Genomic DNA, 15,331 nt, shown 5'->3' with positions numbered 1-15,331 from the left:
TTTCAAACGTAGTGGGCCTCTCTGTGTGGAGTTTGCTTGTTCTCCCTGTGCATGCATGGCTTCCTCCCACAGTCCAAAGATGCTGGTCATGCTCGTTAGGTTCATTGGTGACTCTAAATTGCCCGTAGGTGTGAGTATGAGCGTGAAAGGTAGTCTGTCTTTCTGTGTCAGCCCTGTGATTGACTGGCTATCAGTCCAGGTTGTACCCTGTCTATCGTCCAATGAAAGCCCCCCCTGCAACAAGATAATCGGTATAGATAATAGATGGATGGTGCACAAAGACCGAGTCGGCTGTTTACATATGAAGCATTTAGATTAAGTTATTACGGTGACACTTTCTTTGAAGGGGTTTGCATAAGACTGACATGACACCTGTCATGAACATGAATGAGTGTCAGTCGGTCAATAATGTCATTTTTAATGCAAAGTTGACATTGTTTGAGATCAATTTGAGATCAACTTTTCTTTAAAAAATGACATAATTGACCACACTTAATGACAACAGTCATTACATTCATAAGGACTCATTCATGTTCATGACAGGTGTCATGTCAGTCTTATGCACACCGCTTCAAAGAAAGCGTTACCGTTGTTACTTTGAGAAATGGAGGATGAGATAAAGGTTATTTTTCAGGATAAACTGTAGGCGTCTGTTTTTTTTTCTGTTTGCAGCATATTTCAAGTTTGAAACTTTGGATATAAAAATACTTAAAATGTTTATTATAATAATAAAATTATAAAAATCAAATACTGGAACATGTCAGATGTCTGGTTGTGTCCTGTTATCACATGTAGGATGCAAACTTACTAAATATACAGTTATATAGTTAAATGCTCCACCACTGACAGTATATTCTACAGTATAATATGCTGCCCTACTGAGCTGTATGTGACACAGGGCAGACAAAAAGACAGACACATATCTGTGATAGTATTACAATAAATATGTGATGAAATCAACTGTAAACCATCCAGTCACATTGTTGTAACTGCAGATAACTTAGTTATGTAACCATTTGTTCCAGCAATGTGAAATTCCTGTTCATAAGAATCACAAACAAGCCTCTAAAGACGAGCAGACATTTTTCATAGACTTTATTATAGTTTTTTTCTTTTCAGTCTAACAGGTATACACAACGCTCTACATGTCATGGCTTTTTTGTCTTAAATACTCTCCGCTCTTAAAGAAAAACTGTAAAAATATTTAATTATAACTAATTAAAAGATCTCTTGGGGGACAGAACTGGGAGGGGTGCAAAGATACGAGGCGTGGTGGTGGGGGTCTTCAGTGGTCCTTATCTGAGGGGTTGGGTGGGTCTGGGAGACAGATAAACGGGGGGTTCAGTTACATCCAGCTGGGGTTTCACCGCGAGGACGGGGTGGTGTTACCATTTAAAGAAAACCTGAAAGAAGGACATAAAATCAATTAATACAAAGAAAAAATAACTTCTGCTGAACTGTGGCCGGTTAAATCACCTGCACACTCTCTCCATCATGTGTGTGACAAGGCGGTCAGAGATCCCCGGACAGGACTCCTCGGCCAGGTTGAAGGCGTTTTCCAGCTCCTCGATGGCTCCTACGCCCGCGCCGCTCGCCCGCCGCTTTTCCTTCAACTGGTGGAGGAGAAAAATCCATTATGTTGGTCAATGGGCAAGCAAACAACCAACCAAACAACAGGACTGACCAAACCTTCATGCTGTCCTGCTTTTATTCTTACAACACATGTGCCATTTCAAAGGAACTTAAAATATACATGCCAGGTTTAATATCTGTACATAGATGGATTGATTTCATATCAGCAACCAGCAGAGCAACCATATCAGTACATTTTATGAAATCAGTTGCAAAGACTGCTTTGACACGTACAAAAAAATGCAGCACAGAATCCCTTCTGAAGCTCAGAGTCTGACATTAATGTATCGAAGGAAACCTTAGGTCTGTTTGCTGTACGTGCTGACAGCTCTAAGGTGCGCTTTGTGTTGTGAACCCCTTCTGTTCCCTGGATATTTATGATGGGCTGAGTTCTCCTCCAAATCCACTAAATGATGGGTTATTGGTGATCCAGTGCAGTCATAATGACAAACACTAATGCCATGTGCACATACTGTCAACATCAACAACTTTAGGTGCTTAAAACCTTGTTTAACATCGACCAGGATCAACAGTCAAGAAGTGTTTAGATGCTCATTAGTGTCTTGATTTCACACAGTCACATAGCAAAGTGTATTCAGACGCCTGGTTGAGGTGTCCGCATGCTGCAGTATCCTTGTTTCTAACGCAGTACTCTTAAGCTGTACATCCAGGTATCTCAAAACCAGGATAAGGGCTTATAAGGGCTTATGCACAACACATAACCAGGCTACTTTTTTTAGACTGGATTAACTGCTCCAGATTAAGATCTGCTGCTAGTTTCATTTTGACGGTGTTCAGGATTTTTCCCCTGTTGTACAAAATTGTGTAGCATGTATAAGATTGCGTGACTTTGCTATATAGCAACACTTGAACAATGTTTTACTGCACTGTAAACACAGTGGCCTTTGTGTACTCTTTTCTGGTGTTTGCTCTTCATCTAAAATCATTTGAAGTACAGTGATTTATAATCCCCTTCCCAAACAGTTCAGCCTACCTCTCTGAAGATAGGAGTTACCAAAGCAGACAGGCATTGTGACTTGGGTTGCCTTTTCACCGAATCTCCTGACTGGGAAGAGGGCAAAAGGTTAAGTTAGGTTAGGAAGAAAACAAGCAGATTTGACCCTGTCTCTGTGTGCTGCTGCGTGAGTCTTACCTCTGAGTCTGTGTGTGTGTAGCCCTTCTGTAACTTGTTCAAAGAGGTGGGTCTGACTGTGGGGAAGGTCCACATGGGACACGTGTCGACGTCACCGTCAGCATCCCTGAAGGAAGGACGGAAAGAGAAGAAAAGAGGAGAGATAAGAGAAGAGATTATTTTAAATATGAGGGGTACCAAAGATGACCGGATTTAATACAATCAATGACCTATTTAAAGTATATTCAGATGTGTCATGTTTGTGTGTTAATCACACTGGAACCTCCAGGGCTGAGAATTGAGGCCATCACCGAAGTGCAGTCAGTTTGAATGACACGTATTTTATTAATATGTAAGCGCTCATTAGCAGGTATTGGTGTCAACGCTCCGAACCTGGCTTCAATCAATCAACCTTTATTTATACTCGAGAGATCACTGAGGGGCAGCCCTCGAGTCCATCACAAAAGCAATTAAAAGACAACAAAGCGTTAAAAGAACCAGATGAGAGATGATAGAAGGCCGTTTAAATCACTAAACGAGGGGATACTGACACAAAGATAAGACAATTAAAAATACAGGTGTTAAAAAAAAATTACTAAAATAATTACATTAGTTGATTTAAAATTGGAAAAAATAAAATAAATAAAATACACTTGTGTAAAACAATTACAAATAGAGGCTGGGAGGTTTAAAAGCAGTTCTGACCTAACTCGGGGAACATCCGGGTAGGAGAGCGCGCATGATAAAACCCAACAGAGAAATGAAGGACTTCTGTGAGGTAAGATGGTAATAGTCCAAAAACAGCTTTATAGACAAAAAGCTTGTGAAGTTCATCAGTGTTAAACATTCGTTGATATATTTGTGTTTAATTTGCCAGTGTTTGTCAATCTGACGCTCCTCTCCAGCGCAACCCTCTTGTCCGATGTATCGTAAGTTTTGCCAAAATAAATGCCAAACTCGAGGCTTCAAGAAGCAGCTGACTAATGGGTGACATCATGGTGGCCACGCCCATAATTCATACAGTCTATGGTTTTAATACGCTTAGTATTTTTTTTTCTGTGAACTGTTTCTTGAAGGCACGCAGGTGGGCTCAGGTTTGATATTTGGCAAACGTGAAATTTGTCACAATCTGCTACATATTTTAGATCCATAATTTATCCTGAAATTCTGTAACAGATGAGTTTGGTATTGTGTATTTAACAGAGGAGGAAAGTGTATGAACGTGTGTCCTTGAGACTCACATGTCTGAGTCGTCCGAGCTGGATTCCTCCCCGTGCCCCTCTGACTTCCAGCGGCGGTAGCGGTCGATCAGCTCTGTAAGATAGGCCGTCTTCTTGGTGTAACGTGTGATGAACTTGTGTTTCAGGAGCTCTTTGGCTGTCGGCCTCTGCACAGACATATTAGACAGACAGAATTAATACACTTCTGGGATCAGCTGTCGTGTAATAACATGCTCAGAGAAACTTCAGTTATGATTTCACCACCACATTACATAGATTTAACAAGAATGTGATTTGGATTGGGTTTGAAATTCCTATTAAGGATAAGGCCCACTAATCCGGTCACAATGACCCAAGACCCAAGTCTCACACTTATAACAACAGAGCTAATTTGGAATTATTCTCCAATTTCCTGACCCTAATCATGAGCAGCAAACAGCCTGTCTGAGCCTTTTTGCAGGTGGATGCATGACTTACAAAACGAGGGTCTTTATTTAGACAAGCTTCCACAAACTCTTTGAAGGGTTTGCTGTAAGGTCCCTCTAGTGTGGGCGGAGTGTTTTTCGGGATGAGGAAAAGGACCCTCATGGGGTGGAGGTCAGAGTTGGGAGGTTCCCCTTTTGCCAATTCAATGGCGGTGATTCCAAGGGACCAAATATCAGCCTAACAGGGAGAGCGACAGGTGTGAGAAAGGTGTGTTACAATCAGATACAGACACCGGAAGCATATGTACAGTATTGAGATAAACAGCAGATCCCTTACTGAAGACCTTATGGATCAAATAATTCTTTCCAATGCCAAAATTGTATATAATGTCTTGCCTTTAACAATTACTAAACATGATCTCTAAATGGGCTAAACGCTGTACTAAGGTGAGACGTATTTCCACCCAAAAGTGATTCAAAAGAAGAAAACAAATCGTGTCTCGTCCAGAGACTCACCTTGAAGTCGTAGGCTGACTGTTTGATAACTTCTGGAGCCATCCAGAAAGGTGTGCCAACGAATGTATTCCTCTTAATTTGGGTATCAGTCAGCTGTCCCGCCACCCCGAAATCTGCCAGCTTCACGTCACCCTGCTCCGACAAGAGCACGTTGGCAGCTGGAAGAGGGAGATGGAGAGAGAAAAACTGTCAATATACGAGGACAAGTCATACAAGTAATGCTAGAAACAAGGCATCGATAAACATGTCATCCAGTGTGAATTATTGACTCCCATTGTAGGATAAAAATAAGTGTTATAGCACATTATTCATAGAAATTAGGTGCATTTTCTTTAAATGCCAGATCAATAATTATTTGGGATATTGTGCATTACAGATGGATGGACAAAGGGTCCATGTAGATTTAATTGTGGCGGAAACGAGCAGCTTCAGATATCAGGACATGAGTAACAGCTCAGTTGGATTAGAAACAGACTGAATTTACAGATGAAACCAAAACATCTAGGTGTCATTATTTATGCAATTCTGGAATGATTCCTAAAGAGTACATTTGTTTAAATCAAGAAGGAAATAGCACAACAGATATACACCTACAGTATGTTGTGGGATTTCATGCCCACAGATGGTGTTCATTTATGTAGGCAGCTTTGTAGCATACTGAGAGGACTTATTCTGTTCAGCATCTGGTTAAGACTGGATAATGTTACTCAGCAGATCCCTCATCACCGCTCATCATTAAGTGGACGTGGAGCCTGAATCAAAGCATTTAAAACTGGATGAATAGTCTTTAGTCAGTACACCCTGAGTGTTAAATCTGGCTTTTAGTACCAGGATAAAACTGTGACATGTAAAATGCGTAATATAAAAGAGGGCCTTTTTCTTCTTTAAGGCATAAGGAGAGAGCTTATTACCTTTAATATCTCTGTGAATCTTCCTCTCAGAGTGCAGATACTCCAGCCCCTTCAGTATTTCCCTCAGTATAGTAGCAATGTAAGTCTCTTCAAGAGGCCCTGGACGGAGCTGAGAGGGGGCACAAATACACCAGAAAAAAGCAAAAGTCGGTAGGGAGAGAGAGAGTCAAAAACAGCTCAAGTTAGGCTTCTCAGGTATAAATAGTCCCACCTTGCAGCATTTGTATAAACCTCTATAAGCTGTATAAAAATATATATCTGCTTACCAAATCCAGAGCAGATCCTCCACCTAAATACTCCATGATAATCCACAGCTTGGTCCCCTGAGAGGAGAAAATATGTGATGAAAGATTCTGCTTTGCCTCTATGGCCCAGTGTGTGTCTCTAAGCATCCTCACACTGATAACTGTGTCTGCATCGCTCCAGTTATCATCTCACCTTCAGGTATGATCCAAAATACTTGGTAACAAAAGGGCTATCGCACTGGCTCAGCACCGTGATCTCCTGTTGAATGTCTTCAATCTCATCCTCCGCCTCCTCCAGATCTATTATTTTAATCGCCACCACCTCCTTCGTGCGGTTGTTGATGCCTTTGTAGACCTCTCCGAAGGACCCCTTCCCAATCCGCTCCTGCTTGGTGAAGTACTCCTCGGGGTCCAACCGCGTGTTCTGGTCGGGTCAAAGCAGCAAAGAAAGCAATGAATTATTGAGTGATGAATGTGCTCAGAGGACTATTTGTGTGTATAGGAGTGTATGGGTCACTTGCCGAGAGCTTTAGGATCACAGAAACTGAAGAGCAAACGACTTTTCCAAATATGAATGTCTCTTTTATAAAGGTTAATTAGACGTGACTGTGGGGAGTTACATCTGTCTGTCTGACTGTATAAAATGTATTCATGCTAGCTTAGAGATAAAAAAAAATGGATGGATTATTAACCTTTTTTTTAATCTGTGTCAACGGCAATCTATTCAGTCACGACCCATCTAATTACACAGACTCTCCATCGAACTTTGTGCCAGGATGTAATTCAAGAGGCATGACACTTGAAAGTTCAGTGGTTTTGGTTCCATAACAGCAGGAAATGACTGATAATTTTTTGACTGAGTGGGAGTCACAAAAAGAAGTCGTTCAATTTTTATAATTTGATTGTCTACAGTATGTGACAGCTATTAGTCTAAAACAATGGAGACGTTTGTAATATTGCTTAATAGTTGATATAATTTTAGAGTTTCTAAATACATGTTTTAGTCAGCAATGTTTCCCCTGATTCTGACAATGGCAGGAAGATGTGAAATACATGAATATGTGTATTTAGTACGTTTTATTACATGCACTGATGGTTCAGACCCCCACCCACCTCTTCATGGAGTGGCTGACAGTCATGGGGGTTCGCCTAGTCTTAGACAAGAAGGGAGGTGACAGTTAGAGAAAAGAGGGTTTCTGTACCTGGTTCTGCATGTTTTGAAGGTGTGCCATCCCCGCTGTTGGTCGGACCGGACAGGGACAGCCCCGGCTCTCTCTTTCCGAAGTTATCAAATGGTGCTTTCGGGTTTTTTTCCTCCCCTCTTAGCTGTCTAGGAAGCTAGCTATGTCGCTAGCCAACTAGATAAACACCCAATCTGCTCGCTTTAACGGGGCTGTCACTCCGCGCACTGTTTTCGGCCTCCAAGTCCAACGGAGGACCGTAGAGCCCGGCGAGACAACAAGCTACAGACCGCGAGACTCCATTAATGTCGGCGGTGATGAACAAGAAGAAAAAATACTCCTTCCGTGTATTAATATTTAATTCATTTCAAGGAACGTTTAGCCTGTTGTTCATTTGAAGCTTGAGGAGGACAAAATAATGGCCCAGACGGAAGACGCATGCGCATTGGTTTTGAAAAAGGTGGAATTGTGGGAGTTGTATTTCTAAGCTCTGGTAAGCTTCTCTGAGGGGCACCTTAAAATATCTTACATGAAGAAACTTCCACAGAATTCATGACGACTACAAATACGTTATATATACATCTAAACTCATAAGATGCACATTTAAAAGTAGTAATTAATTTAAAGGCCTAGATTTCAGTTCTTTTTCATTTACTACTTTGCCTGACATATAGGAAATATTTCTAAACAAATTTGTGTTTCATTAAAATGAGCCATTTCAAAAATGCCTACATGTTGAGCATAGATATTTTTGATTACTTATTTAAAGCAGAGTATGGACAAACCTGAGGCCATGTTGTGTTTCAGAACACAGCTATTAGTTGGATTTTCTACTGATTGGATATGTGTATATTAATCTCATGCCATGATAGACTGCAAATGCAATATAAACAGGCAAAACATTGATTTAAGCACATGTCTATCAATGTACACTACATAAATCAGATCGCCCATATGTAAACTCTATATTACAGCTATTTTGATGCACCTGAACTATTTTGGGCGTGCATATTTTTATTTAAAACATAAGCCTAGACTAGCACCCACTATAGTGAATTTATACACAAAATACCACTCTGGCTGTTTAACATTACACAAATGCATGGACACATCTGCTTCTAGACTGCACATTTACCATAATACTGTTCATCTTGCTATAAAGCTTGAAGTTCACTACCATCACTCAAAATGTAAAAGTTCAAATGTCACCAAAGGTTCAGATGCAGATGTCTAACTCTGACGCTCTGCTCTTGCTTGAGCTGTGACAGAGCCAAATATCTCAATACAAATTATTAAAAGTTAAAATGTGGTCGCTCATCTGAGGAAGTCATGTATTACATTTTATCCTAGTTGTATGTGTTTTTACAGGATATTCTTTGGTTACCATCAGGAGCACAACAGAACACTGATAACTGCAGATTTAATACACACAACTTTATTGGTATCACTGAAACAACTGCAAGTTTGTCATAATTTCTTTAGTGCCCATTCTTTGGAAGTCTCCTTTTTTTTTGTCTGTGGAAATACTAATAAAAATTGATCAGACATCCCATGACAGGATAATATTTGAGAAAACTGTTTTCCAGGCATTCAATTAATTAATCAGCTTCAAATAGGAAATCTAATTACTGCTATATATAATTAACGTCTGTGTTCATTACAAGCAAATCAAAATGAGAGGCATGTATTATTTTGTATTACCGGTTAATAGACCAATTTAATAGGCCTAAACAATTAATGTGAGCTAATTCGAGGGTGATGATTGTGTGTGCTCGTTTTCTAACCTGGGTGTTGCCTACTGCTGCGGCTCTGTTGGACTGACATTCTACCCCCTCTACCCCACACGCCCCGCCCCATCGGACACACAGGGCGGATACTTACAGCGGCTACATACACATTAGCTTGAAGCGGTGTGTGTTTCCGTTTCCCTCCTCATCCGTCCCCGGTCGATGCTTTCGGTATTGCTGAAGTGACAACATTAAGCCACATGACATTTTAAACTCCGGCAGTAACACCACATCGGTAAGTAGTCATAGAAGCTACAGTGAATCAAAATATATGTCTGGTTAGCAGACAGTCAACGGTTGTGCACGCGCTGCTAAGCTAACATGTTATGATAAAGATAATATCAGCTAATGCCTGACAGACATGACATAATGCTGTAGTAGCATTAGCTAACCTTAGATATTAGCAAACGTACGTGTAGGACATGGCGTCTAATGTGGATTCTCATTCAGTGACATTGAAGCCATGTGTCAACAACAGCTACAAGTCAAGTCAACGTTACGTAACGTCATGCAAGACAACGGAACATATTATTTTTTAATGTATTATTTATTAGCTCGTACACCCCCTACCCTCCAGCCTGTCGTGGGGCTTGCTTGGTTTTCCTACGGGACATGCCCTTTAACACGCTAGGGAGCACGTTTTGATTCGTGCTTTAAGCCACTGAGCCAATTAGCAAGCACCACATTCACCATATGGGGGATTTAAAATAAGAAATAATAAAATGCTTTAAACTGTTATCAGGATGAACATAATGGCATTGCAGGCTTGTCACTGACATTTACATGAGAGAGCTGGCAAACATCCAGGGTTCTAAGATGTGAGCTTGATGTGATTATTTTTTAACTCTCATGCCTCTGTTATAGTGCCACTGACATATATCTTGAATGTCTAAATTCAAACTTTCTTGCTAGACTTTTAGACCTTTTAAGCCATTGAGTATTTTTAAATGATTTTCCATTTACTACAATCTGATGTGTCTGCAGGCTGGATGAGCGGGCCAACCTTTGCCTCCCCCTCTGCGGAGGTGGCTGAGATGAACCGCATCCATTATGAGTTGGAGTACACTGAGGGCATCAGCCAGCGAATGAGAATCCCTGAGACCCTCATGGTGTCTTCAGAGAAGCAAACAGGGCCTCTGTCCCTTCAGCAACCCCTGCCCCCTCACACAACTCTGATGCAGGTGCCGGAGAGGATCGTAGTAGCAGGTGAGGACGAACAGGAATTTGGTAAAAGGGTGCGTGGCAGAAAATGCATTACACACTTACCAAAAACTGTGCACAGGTCAATAGACCAAACCCTCTCCTCCTTACATCCTCCACAGGTGATGATGGGGATGCTCTATTTTCTCGTCCGCGGGACTTGGACCTGATTCAGTCCATCCCTCCTGTGGACCTCCTGAACATGAAGGCACCACCGCGGGTCCTCACCCTTACAGAGCAGCCACTGGACTCCCTTGAAACTGAACAAACTCCCACTTCACAGAGCAATCCCAGTCAGGTGGTAAGCGTCAATCCTTCAACTTAATTTGGCACTGATCCCAGTTGTGCTTCGATTTTCTTATAAAAACAAATTTGCGTCAACTTAAACAGCCAGCTAAAACAGATCATGCTGCCAAAGTCAGTATTGACTTTTTTTACAGGACTAATGAAGCGGTTGTCAACTGATTGATCATGTGTTGTCAGTGAATATTATGCTGGGTTGAAAAGAAAATTGACATATGAGGTGTTTGTGTGTAATGTGAGTCTTGATTCAGTTAAAATGTAAATCTTTGTACCACTCACAGGCCCAATTTCATGCGCGGTCTCGAAGGGAGCGCAGTGCCAGTGAGAACATGTCTGGCCGCCACAGCAGAGTGGATGTAAGGTAAGCACACATCCACAGTCAAGAAACCTGCTTAATGCCTGCTGTCCTCCTGAATTTGTTCTTAATATTCTTGTTTTGTTCTTGTAATTGATTATAATATATTATTTTACTTTTTTTTTTTCCCCCACTCACCTCTCTGCCAGTGTAACCCCTTCCCCTTCTGTCCCCCCAGTCCGCTTGTGTCCCCCCCTCTGTTCTCCAGAGGATGCGAACATCAACCTGTTTACAGCTGCAGGGTTCCTGTCTTACGTCCAGTCAACAACACGGCGGGCATACCAGCAGGTCCTGGAAGTGCTGGATGACAGCCAACGCAGGTTATTTCTCTTTTAAAAAAAGAAATCACTGTTTCTCAATACGAACCGCTTGTTCAGGTTTAAGAAAATTTGTGGTGCTAAAGTTATAATCTCAAGGATCTCAGATTCGCTCTCTTTGGTGGCCCCTATGGTGATAAACGGTAATTGCGGGAGCACACTTCCCAGATATCCAGACAGTGTTGCATGTGTGACGTCCACGGTTTGCTCCGGTTGTAACTCTTGATTTTCCTGGCTGACAGTCGCTTTCCTTTTTTGCCTTCATCTGATCGTCGAGTTTGTTTCTTTTTCTTTGGATTTTCACTTATTTTTGAAGTTGTATCTGTAGTCATCGATCTTTTCTTTGTTTGTTCAGCCATAGTAGATTACTGTTTACTCGCAACAGAGACCGGAAAAGCAGCCGCTTAGCTCCGCCTACCCTCACTGGCAGACCAACCACTGCTGGGTGATGAAAAATGCGTCACTAACTGGGCACCGCTTGTGATGTTTTCCGTGACAGTTGCCTCAGATACTCAGTCCATAATAATACTATATACTGCAAATGCAAAGGCTTTCATCAGTGGGCCGCAGGCTCGGTGATTGAGCCTGAGAGACTAGGACTTTAAAATATATATATATATTTCAAAAATAAATAAAATCTTCTCTCAGCATGATAACCTTTTGGAGAGGAGCAAAGGCGTTAGCAGCTGTAAGACATCAGGAAAGAGGTAGTGAAGTAATGTGCAGGATGAACTTTGTCTGTTTAAGCTCTTTGTCAGTGACCTTATTTGGGTCAGCAGCATTAGGCCTGCTAATGCAGGGGAGAAATGATACAATATAATTGTCATTCAATGTCCCAATAACGTCTTAATTTAAAAAGTATGTTGAAAAAAGCTTTTCCTTTCAGATAGCTTTTGTAGCAAACATGAGCTTCATTGACTGTTTTTAGTTTGTCAGTGTTATAATTATACTTAGCTGAGACATGTTGATCTCCACAGGACACACCTGGACCTGGCCCTGGATATGAACCATGACGAGACTGGATTAGTGGACGCTTCCTCTCTGCGACGACAGGTATTATGTCTTACAGGCCTAAAAGCTGCTTCTCACCGCTCGGGTTTGCACCTTGTACTTGTCTGAGTATCTTTTCCTATTTTGATGTTTACAAGGGACTTCTAGTGCAGTGAATGGACACAAACAGACACAAACAAGCTTATGAATCCCATATCAGGCTGCTTACCAACAATGCTGGCAGTACGGCACACAGCCAGCAATCAGAGATTTTCTTTGAAAATACAGTTACTGCTGTAGTTGTGTAGTTCTTTGCATGTTTCTTAAAAATCATTCCGTAATATTCGGTGTGTAAGACGCACTTTTAATACTTTTTTTTTTTCATTTAAAAGTGGGCTGTTTCTTTTACTGGTGCGACCAGTGTATCAGTATAAAAAGATAGAGAGAGGTATTTTATTGTGTTACGGTATTTAACCCAGATGATGGCACTATAATCTAGCTAAAGCTTTGTCATGGACATGCACCGTCATGATTAACAGTGCAGCAGCTGCCCTCACAACAATCAACGTTACCATAGGCTGAGCTCAACTACCACACCGGTAGCTAATGTGGTGCCAATTTCTGATAGTGAGACCAACAAAGTTCTTTGGGAAACAAAGATGTCTTTTGATGTCTTTAATTGAAGAATAATAGAAGATGAGAAAAAGCAGTTCACAACTCGAACTGGGTCAGACCAGTACTACACAGAACGCTCAAGGTTCACAGTGTATGTAATACATTACATCAAGAGCTCCTTCTCACGGAGACAAAGCAAGGTGTTATTGTTATGACTTTAGCTGAGGCGCCTGACTATCTAGAGTTTACGCCTTGCCACAGAGCTCTTTGCCCCAGACGAGGCCACTAACTAGCTCTCTCTCAGACAGAAGGCGCAACAGTAAATCATGTACAAGACCCTGGAGAGGAACAAACACTGTATAAAATAATCATATGCATACCATGATTATTGACTATATAATATTAAAGACGTTAAAACATATGATCAAACAGGTTAAAATAAAAATTTCCGTCACAGCTAGCAGGGTTCCAAACTCGAAATGGTAAAAACAGATGATTGGCTTTCATTTGTTAATTTTAAAATACATTTAAATCGTGTTGAAATAAGTTGTTATTAATAAATAGCTATAGAAGACTACATCTTATATTCCAGTGCAATTTATATTCCAGATTTTATGGTATTTTAAAAAATGATAATCTCTGGAAAAAAATCAAGGAAGCACTCAGCCTGGCTCCTTGTGTCCATTGTTGATTTTGATACTGTCAATATAGTTTTTGCTTTTGACATTGTCTTGTATAATTTCAAACTTGGATTAAGGACCAGATAGTGTTATCATATGTATTAACTCTGAGCACAGTGCTATTAGTGTTTTATAGCGGTAAGAATAAATGTGTTTATGTCCACGTGATCTTTCAGATAGTGAAGTTGAACCGGCGTCTGCAGCTGCTGGAGGAAGAAAACAAAGAACGCTCCAAGCGAGAGGTGATCCTTTATTCTGCCACTGTGGCTTTCTGGCTTATTAACACCTGGATCTGGTTCCGTCGCTAAGAAGAGACAAGACTGAGTCTCCCAAAACAATGGACGCCAAAGCAATTCCTTGTTGAAGGTACAACTGTTGAAATACAGAGAGTCTAAAATGACACCACAGGAAACTTGAGGACATTTGCAAACGTCCTCCAGCTTCTTGTCCAAAGCAAATTCTATATACGGATTTATTTTACAAAGCTCAGTCCTGACCAGGAACCAATGTTTACAAAACCAATGATATAACAGTGCTTGGTATGTCTACCTAGTGTTGCTAAATTCCCCTTTAGTGAGGACCTACATCCTTTAACCTCACTACAAGCTTGTCCTGGTGGGACAGATTCACTTGAACTAGAGGTAAAGCTAAAGTTAGCATATCTCACATTTAAAGATTTATCTGTGAATTTTATTCTACATTTACTGAAAGACAAGCACAAAGAGACCACTGCTGTTGATACAAATGTTCATTTGGGTTTAATAGATATGTATTGTGGTACAGTTAATAAAGAATATCTGGACTAGTCTAAAGTTGCAAGAGAACAAGCATTAATCAGCAAAAATGGCAAATCTTTGCAAAGATATTAGCTTATTTTGTGCAAGGAGCTGACTAAACATTGCTTCTTGCACTTTTTAGGTTTGATAAATCCTTTGCTTAGAAACTAAAGATGCTTGATGTCATTCATCTTTTATCAGAGTAATAAAAATGTCAGACTTTAAGGAGAAGAATGATGAGCGGGCAAACAAGGATTTTCTTAAGCGACAAATGTTTTGGGAACCTAGCTCAGTGCTTGAGCTGTAGTTACAGGACCAAACATCAGACCTGACCTGTCTTGTCTGTTTGAAATTGAGGTTCATCAGTTTTGTCAAAAATTCTTAAAAGTGTCATGAATAATTCTAGAGATGCCATAACATTTACCCCAATTGTCCCTTTGAGTTCTGCATTTCCCAAAACATTTGTGTACAGCACTTGAAAAGCATATTGTTGAAATGTTTGTAGTTTGTCATTTAATATTTTTTTACCTCTTTGGCAGCCTCGTGCCAATGGATTCATTAATAAGCTTGTGGAAGTTGCAACAGAAATACTAAGGGTAGGGTACTAAGGGTATTTACCTGTGAAGTGCTAATGTTTCCCCATGCTGTCTTTACAGTCTGAGCTTATTTTTCCAGAGACCACGTATGTTTGTCCACAGAGTTCCCTACAAGCATGGACTATGTGGTTTTATTCATACAATGTGACATAAATCTTAGAACTACTGTCTGTATGATCATGTGTAATAGATGGCTGTGTATACGAACTATTGATGTCATTATTTTTCAATAATGAAATAAGTGTGTTTCATGGGGTATATTTATTGCTATTATGCAGATAAATCTACAAAATGTTGCTGTGACCATTTTTTTCCCTGTTAAGCACTGTACCAATCACTTGAAGTTTGAGTTTTAAGTTGAATATTTTACTTTCTTTGTAATATATAAATACATTCATTGTTTGTTCATATTAAGGCGGTAATAAATGATGGATGTTAATTTCCTCCCGA

The 15,331-nt window shown here is 40.5% G+C and overlaps 2 protein-coding genes across 3 annotated transcripts; one reads left to right on the top strand and one right to left on the bottom strand.

Annotated features, from left to right (window-relative positions):
* Positions 1 to 1,066: 1,066 nt before the first annotated feature.
* stk25b (serine/threonine kinase 25b) lies at positions 1,067 to 7,697 on the bottom strand. Its single transcript, XM_069684466.1, has 11 exons — positions 7,284 to 7,697; positions 6,275 to 6,505; positions 6,103 to 6,159; positions 5,837 to 5,945; positions 4,926 to 5,083; positions 4,462 to 4,647; positions 4,006 to 4,151; positions 2,786 to 2,891; positions 2,627 to 2,698; positions 1,477 to 1,613; positions 1,067 to 1,403 (listed from the first exon to the last, which is right to left on the bottom strand). The coding sequence occupies exons 1-11, from the start codon at positions 7,311 to 7,313 to the stop codon at positions 1,364 to 1,366; spliced, it is 1,272 nt and encodes a 423-aa protein (XP_069540567.1). The 5' UTR covers positions 7,314 to 7,697; the 3' UTR covers positions 1,067 to 1,363.
* Positions 7,698 to 9,175: 1,478 nt separating this feature from the next.
* LOC138611649 (mitochondrial fission factor homolog A-like) lies at positions 9,176 to 15,324 on the top strand. 2 transcript variants are annotated; one of them, XM_069684828.1, is made up of 7 exons: positions 9,176 to 9,284; positions 10,034 to 10,255; positions 10,372 to 10,547; positions 10,834 to 10,913; positions 11,057 to 11,227; positions 12,202 to 12,277; positions 13,686 to 15,324. In XM_069684828.1, the coding sequence occupies exons 2-7, from the start codon at positions 10,039 to 10,041 to the stop codon at positions 13,815 to 13,817; spliced, it is 852 nt and encodes a 283-aa protein (XP_069540929.1). In that variant the 5' UTR covers positions 9,176 to 9,284; positions 10,034 to 10,038; the 3' UTR covers positions 13,818 to 15,324. The 2 variants fall into 2 exon arrangements, with proteins under 2 accessions (XP_069540929.1, XP_069540928.1); XM_069684827.1 differs by having other exon boundaries at positions 10,372 to 10,550.
* Positions 15,325 to 15,331: the final 7 nt, after the last annotated feature.

The sequence above is a fragment of the Semicossyphus pulcher genome, unplaced genomic scaffold (genome assembly GCF_022749685.1).
Source record: "Semicossyphus pulcher isolate SPU_LCO1_2020_fin unplaced genomic scaffold, fSemPul1.0.p SCAF_7, whole genome shotgun sequence".
NCBI lineage: Eukaryota > Metazoa > Chordata > Actinopteri > Labriformes > Labridae > Semicossyphus > Semicossyphus pulcher.
Note: the sequence above shows the minus strand (reverse complement) of the source record. Positions and strands in the feature narration are given on the sequence as shown.

Bases quoted from the DNA above. Each gene is read 5' to 3' on its own strand.
- LOC138611649 (XM_069684827.1), top strand. From the start codon at position 10,039: ATGAGCGGGCCAACCTTTGCCTCCCCCTCTGCGGAGGTGGCTGAGATG. The intron at 10,551-10,833 runs GTAAGCGTCAAT...TACCACTCACAG, and splicing joins AGAGCAATCCCAGTCAGGTG to GCCCAATTTCATGCGCGGTC. The intron at 12,278-13,685 runs GTATTATGTCTT...GTGATCTTTCAG, and splicing joins CTTCCTCTCTGCGACGACAG to ATAGTGAAGTTGAACCGGCG.
- stk25b (XM_069684466.1), bottom strand. From the start codon at position 7,313: ATGGCACACCTTCAAAACATGCAGAACCAG. The intron at 6,506-7,283 runs GTACAGAAACCC...TGACCCGACCAG, and splicing joins TTCAAAACATGCAGAACCAG to AACACGCGGTTGGACCCCGA. The intron at 4,648-4,925 runs GTGAGTCTCTGG...TCTCCCTGTTAG, and splicing joins AGTCAGCCTACGACTTCAAG to GCTGATATTTGGTCCCTTGG.